General features: G+C 40.5%; 1 protein-coding gene across 4 annotated transcripts in view; it reads left to right on the forward strand.

Moving 5' to 3' along the window:
- The window catches only part of GANC (glucosidase alpha, neutral C), a 64,660-nt gene extending 63,791 nt beyond the window's left edge, over window positions 1-869 (forward strand). For all 4 annotated transcript variants that reach the window (XM_043471567.1, XM_043471570.1, XM_043471566.1 and 1 more), the window contains one exon: window positions 55-869. In XM_043471567.1, the coding sequence (XP_043327502.1) occupies window positions 55-164 (110 nt within the window). In that variant the 3' untranslated portion in view covers window positions 165-869. The remainder of the gene's footprint in view (window positions 1-54) is intronic.
- The last annotated feature ends 5,848 nt before the right edge of the window (window positions 870-6,717 follow it).

The following is a 6,717-nucleotide window of genomic DNA, read 5'->3' on the forward strand; positions in this document are numbered from 1 at the left end:
CATTTCTTTCCTGGATAGTCACCAGACTTTCCCTTTTACTGTTTGGATCTCTAGATGGCAGTGCTCAGCCCGTGGCTTTTACCTACTATGCCGCAACATCCACCCTGAACCTGGAGACGCTCTCGCTGAAGATTGGTGCTGACTGGAAGGTGCACATCCAGTGACAGAGCAGTGCCCCTGGTGACAAAGCCAGGAGCAGCTGTGCCTCTCTGCCTTCCCCGGGGCCTCTTGTGTGATTCGTGCCACATGCTAATTGGCTTCTCTGGCTTAAAGTCATCTTTCATTAGTTACAGTTTATTAGTGAACAGTAGATTTCAGATTTTTCAGATGTTACATGCTTAGATGTGCTAGGAATCATACTCTTGGTGTCACACACCACTTCTACATGCAAGTGGCCCAGAGACATTTATAGCATTCACAGACCTCGCGTTGCTCCTTGGGCCATGGCCTGGGGTATGTGCTGTGGCCAAGTGGAGAGCTTCTCTTTGAGCACAGCTGGGTGAGTTTGTTTCAAGTGACAGGTGGGCCAAGCCTGTGGCCCACTTGTGGAAGCTTGTCTCAGTCCATGTGGCCGAGCCACTCCAGCTTGAGCAGTTGAGCTGCTCAAGGTCTCTCTCGAAGTGGACAGTGGCCTCTGGTAACCACCCCTCCCCCCAGATATCTTTTACCCACTTGGACATAGGCAAGGCAACCCTTTTCTACTTGCACTGAATGTACTGTAGCAACAGGGAGTTACTCTACCTTAGAGACTGAAAAGCTGGCTTAAAACTCAATATTCATAAAACTAAGATCATGGCATCTGGTCCCATTATTTCATGGCAAACGGGAAAACAATGGAAACAGTCATAGATTTATTTTCTTGGGCTCCAAAATCACTGTAGATGGTGACTGCAGCCATGCAATTAAAAGATGCTTGTATCTTGGAAGAAAAGCTATGCCCAACCTAGACAGCATATTAAAAAGCAGAGACATTACTTTGCCAACAAAGGTCTGTCTAGTCAAAGCTATGGTTTTTCCAGTAGTCATGTATGGATGACTTGAACCACAAGTGGGGAGAGTTAGATCACAAAGAAAACTGAGCACTGAAGAATTGATGCTTTTGAACTGTGGTGCTGAAGAAGACTCTTGAGAGTTCTTTGGACTGCAAGAAGATCAAACCAGTCAGTCCTAAAGGAAATCAGTCCTGAATATTCATTGGAAGGTCTGATGCTGAAGCTCCAATACTTCGGCCACCTAATGCGAAGAACTGACTCACTGGAAAGACCCTGATGTTGGGAAAGATTGAAGGCAGGAAGAGAAGGGGACGACAGAGGATGAGATGGTTGGATGGCATCACCGACTTTATGGACATGAGTTTGAGCAAGCTCCAGGAGTTGGCAATGGACAGGGAAGCCTGCCGTGCTGCAGTCCATGGGGTTGCAAAGAGTCAGACATGACTGAGTGACTGAATTAAAGTGAGAGACTGAATCAATAGCACAAAGGGATTCTTTTACTTGTCATGTTTTTTGGGTATCCAAAGTTCCAAATTAATCTCCTTAAAATTCTGATCTCTTAATCTTGGTTTTATTAAATACTGTCTACTACCCCAAGATTATTTGTAACATGAGTAAGCTATAATTTAAATTAATAACATAAATACCCACCATCAAACTTCAGAATAAGAACATAGGACCAGACTAAGGATGAAGTAAGTGAGACACTTGCCTGGGACAGAAAATTTACGGGGATGCCCAAATTCACAGTAATCAAAATAAATAATACTTTAATGCAATATTTTAAAAATCAACACTAAAAGAAAAAATCCATGATGAACAAATATCACAATTTTAAATAAGGATAGGATCAATATACCACATTTTACGTTTGACTCAGATCCCAGCACAGCTCGGCATGGGCTGGAGCACTACACCACAGCAGCCCCTTGGGAGGTCCCCAGGGACTCCCTGTGGCCACAGCATCTGCTGGGGCAGCCTCGTATCCTCAGCCCTCCTCAACATGCACACTTGCTTATCAGGCATCCTCCACTTAGCAACTTGCCAACTGCCACCCCAGTGCCTTCTGTTCCCTGGACCCAATATCCACTGCCTGCCCTCTATGTCTGCAGATCCTACCATCTGTCCAGGCCCAACTCAAAGCCCACTTCCCCATAGAGCCTTTCTAACTCCCTAACACCCACAGCTCCCCTTTACCACAAGCAGTGATTTTGCCCTTCTCTGACAGGCGGCCCCACTTCTACATAACATGCAGTCTGATGAACATTCTCAGGGATGGTCCCTCAGTGTTTCAGGTTCATCTGTCTTATTCCCCTATAGGTGGCATGTTCTCCAAGATCATGTTATATTTCTCTTATATCTGCCAGAGCGCCGTTACACTTGACTTTTAGTAATGATTGGCTGACTGATGGATTGATTAAAAATTGAGAATTGAATATACTTGTTTCTGTTTGACTTTTATGACATAGGACTCTTCCCTCCAGTTATAGTAAATGTTGTGCATTTCCCAGTGGACTCATTTCATTATATCAGTTGAGCTTTGCACTATGTGTAAGTACACACAGACATATGCAGATTCTTTGTTCCTGTTTCTGCAAGTTTTACAATTAAGGAGAAAGGAAGAAATCTCCATTGACTGAAGTTGTATTTCCCAACTTCACATTTCCCTGCCAACCTAATTGGAAAAGACCCTGATTCTGGGCAAGAATGAAGGCAGAAGGAGAAGGAGATGACAGAGGATGAGATGGTTGGATGGCATCACTGACTCTATCGACATGAGTTAGAGCAAGTTCCAGGAGTTGGTGATGGACAGGGAAGCCTGGTGTGCTGCAACATGGGATTGTAAAGAGTTGGACACAGTTGAGCAACTGAACTGAACTTGAAAGCTGAATGTTCTTATCTAATATAAATGATGGTTTTTAATAGCATTTAAAGCTGAGTAATTAAAACCTATCTTCAGATCAATATATATTGCATGTCTATTCATTTAAAATATTTTGGGAACAAGGACTGTAATAAGAACTGTAGAGTAAGTTAGTGAGGAACTTCCCTGAATTGACCCAGAACTATACTGCAAGGTTTAACTAGACACACTGAATGGAGAAAAATACAGCCTGGGCATTCTCGAATGTTCTCTGCTCTTAATCGCTTGTCACACTTTCCCCACCTCCTTTTTCTGATGCTAAGGTCCAGAGAGCTTGGACCAACTTGGGGCCAAGTCGATCTACAGTGTTCAGTTACCTTGTTGTGGCTAATTCTGGATGTGCTTTCTCAGGAAACTGGATTTTATGTAATAAAGTAGAGTCATTTCAGCAGTGATTCAAACAATACTCTAAAATGAGTGTATAACATGTCTTTCCTTTAAGACTTAAATGCCCTGAAATGAGCTGACAAATCAGTTTAAAAATAGAAACTGCTCAAAAGCAATATGGGCAAAGGTAATACACAGAAGAAATTGAAACAGGGAAAATAAATATGAAATATGCTCAACCCTATTAATATTTAAAGAAATTCAATAAGGGGTGCCTGATTGGCCAAGATTAAAATGAAAATGTCCAGTATTAATATTGGCATGGGAGGTAGGCATTCTCATGCATCATTGGAAGAATGAGAGTAAGTATAATCTTTCAGGATGGCAATCTGGCAATCGCATCAAAATTTTTAATTTGCATACTTTAACCCAACAATTCCACTTCAGATAAATCAGATAAATTGCTCAGAGCTACTAATTGCAGTGTGTTTTATACTGTTGAAAACCAGAAATAAACTGAATGTCCTTTAACAGGAGATTGGTTAAATATAACCCTTTCATACAGTGGAGTGTTATGCAACCATTAAAATAACAGCCTATATATATCAAGATAGAAGTGTGTTTTGGATAAAATGTCTACTGAGTGACTTCATTTAAGTAAATAATAAACCAAAATTTGAGGTACCATCCTATACTGTGCAAAATGAGGAACTGTTTCAGACTGAAGGAGGAAATAGAGACCTGACACCAAATGTGTTCTATCCTGGAACTATAAGGGACATTACTAGGACGGTTGGGAAAATTTGAATGGGATATTTTGATTACATGGTAATTTTCCTAATTTTGAAAATTGCACTATGATTATATAGAAGAATTTCCTTGTTTTAGGAAACACATGGAAGTCTTGAATGTTAAAGGGTAATGGGCCCCCATAGCTCTAACTTACTCTAAAATGGCTCAGAATATAATTTATGTATGTATGTATGAGAAAAACAGAGACAGAGAAAATCAGCAAAATGTGTTAAAAATGTTACAATTGAAGAATCTGGATGAACCATGTACAGGAACTTCTTATACTATATATTCAACATGCCTGTAAGTTTTAAACTATTTCAAAGCAAAATTTTAAAAGCAAAGGTGCTGGGCCATATCTCCATAGTATCTAGCAGCTATAAAAAGTTTGGTTTCTATTATTGTAAAGGGTTATAAGGTGTGGCATGTAAAATAGGATGAAAAATGGGGTTAAGAATGAACTCCAAGGATTTCCCTGGTGGTCCAGTGGTGAAGAATCCACCAGCCAATGTCAGGGACACAGGTTCTATCCTTGTAGTGGGAAGATTCCACATGCCACAGGGCAACTCAGCCCGTGTGCCACAACCACTGAGCCTCGAGCTTATGCTCCTCAACGAGAGAAGCCACCACAATGAGAAGCCCTTGCACCACAACTAGAGAGTAACCCCTGCTCACTGCAACTGGAGAAAGCCTGTGCACGGCAATGAAGACCCAGCACAGCCAAAAATTTAAAAAATTTTAAAAAAAGAATGAACTCCAAACCACTATGGAGAACAGTATGGAGGTTCCTTAAAACACTAAAAATAGAATTACCATATGATCCAGTAATCCAACTTCTGAGCATGTATCCAGAAAGGATGAAAACACTAATTAGAAAAGATAGGTATACCCCAGTGCTCAGAGAAGCACTGTTTACAACAGCCAAGACATGGAAGCAACCTAAATGTCCGTCAGCAGAGGAATGGATAAAGAAGATGTGGTACATTTATACAATGTAATATTACTCAGCCATAAAAAAGAATTAAATAATGCCATTTGCAACAACATGGATAGACCTAGAGATTATCAAACTAAGTGAAGTAAATCAGAGAGACAAATATCATATGATATCATTTATATGTGGAATTTAAAAATATGAAACAAATTAGTTTATTTACAAAACAGAAGTAGGCCCGTAGACTTAGAAAACAAATTTATGGTTACCAAAGGGAAAAGGGGGGTGAGGGGTAAATTAGGAGCTTGAAATTAACATGCCCATTACTATATATAAAATAAACAACAAGCACCTACCAAAGAGCACAGAGAACCATATTCCATATCTTGTTAAAAACCTGTAATGGTTTCCTTTGTTGTGCAAAAGCTTTTAAGTTTCATTAGGTCCCATTTGTTTATTTTTGCTTTTATTTCCAATATTCTGGGAGGTGGGTCATAGAGGATCCTGCTGTGATTTATGTCAGAGAGTGTTTTGCCTATGTTCTCCTCTAGGAGTTTTATAGTTTCTGGTCTTACAGTTAGATCTTTAATCCATTTTGAGTTTATTTTTGTGTATGGTGTTAGAAAGTGTTCTAGTTTCATTCTTTTACCAGTGGTTGACCAGTTTTGCCAGCACCACTTGTTAAAGAGGTTGTCTTTTTTCCATTGTATATCCTTGCCTCCTTTGTCGAAGATAAGGTGTATATAGGTTCGTGGATTTATCTCTGGGCTTTCTATTCCGCAAGGTGAAAAGACAGCCCTCAGATTGGGAGAAAATAATAGCAAACGAAGCAACAGACAATGTATTAATCTCAAAAATATACAAGCAACTCCTGCAGCTCAATTCCAGAAAAATAAATGACCCAATCAAAAAATGGGCCAAAGAACTAAACAGACATTTCTCCAAAGAAGACATACAGATGGCTAACAAACACATGAAAAGATGCTCAACATCACTCATTATCAGAGAAATGCAAATCAAAACCTCAATGAGGTACCGTTACACACCAGTCAGGATGGCTGCTATCCAAAAGTCTACAAGCAATAAATGCTGGAGAGGGTGTGGAGAAAAGGGAACCCTCTTACACTGTTGGTGGGAATGCAAACTAGTACAGCTGCTATGGAGAACAGTGGGGAGATTCCTTAAAAAACTGGAAATAGAACTGCCATATGACCCAGCAATCCCACTCCTGGGCATACACACTGAGGAAACCAGATCTGAAAGAGACACGTGTACCCCAGTGTTCATTGCAGCACTGTTTATAATAGCCAGGACAGGGAAGCAACCTAGACGCCCATCAGCAGACGAATGGATAAGGAAGCTGTGGTACATATACACCATGGAATATTACTCAGCCGTTAAAAAGAATTCATTTGAATCAGTTCTAATGAGATAGATGAAACTGGAGCCCATTATACAGAGTGAAGTAAGCCAGAAAGATAAAGACCATTACAGTATACTAACACATATATATGGAATTTAGAAAGATGGTAATGATAACCCTATATGCAAAACAGAAAAAGAGACACAGATGTATAGAACAGACTTTTGGACTCTGTGGGAGAAGGTGAGGGTGGGATGTTTCGAGAGAACAGCATCAAAACATGTATATTATCTAGGGTGAAACAGATCACCAGCCCAGGTGGGATGCATGAGACAAGTGCTCGGGCCTGGTGCACTGGGAAGACCCAGAGGGATCGGGTAGAGAG

Source organism: Cervus canadensis, chromosome 6 (assembly GCF_019320065.1).
Source record: "Cervus canadensis isolate Bull #8, Minnesota chromosome 6, ASM1932006v1, whole genome shotgun sequence".
NCBI lineage: Eukaryota > Metazoa > Chordata > Mammalia > Artiodactyla > Cervidae > Cervus > Cervus canadensis.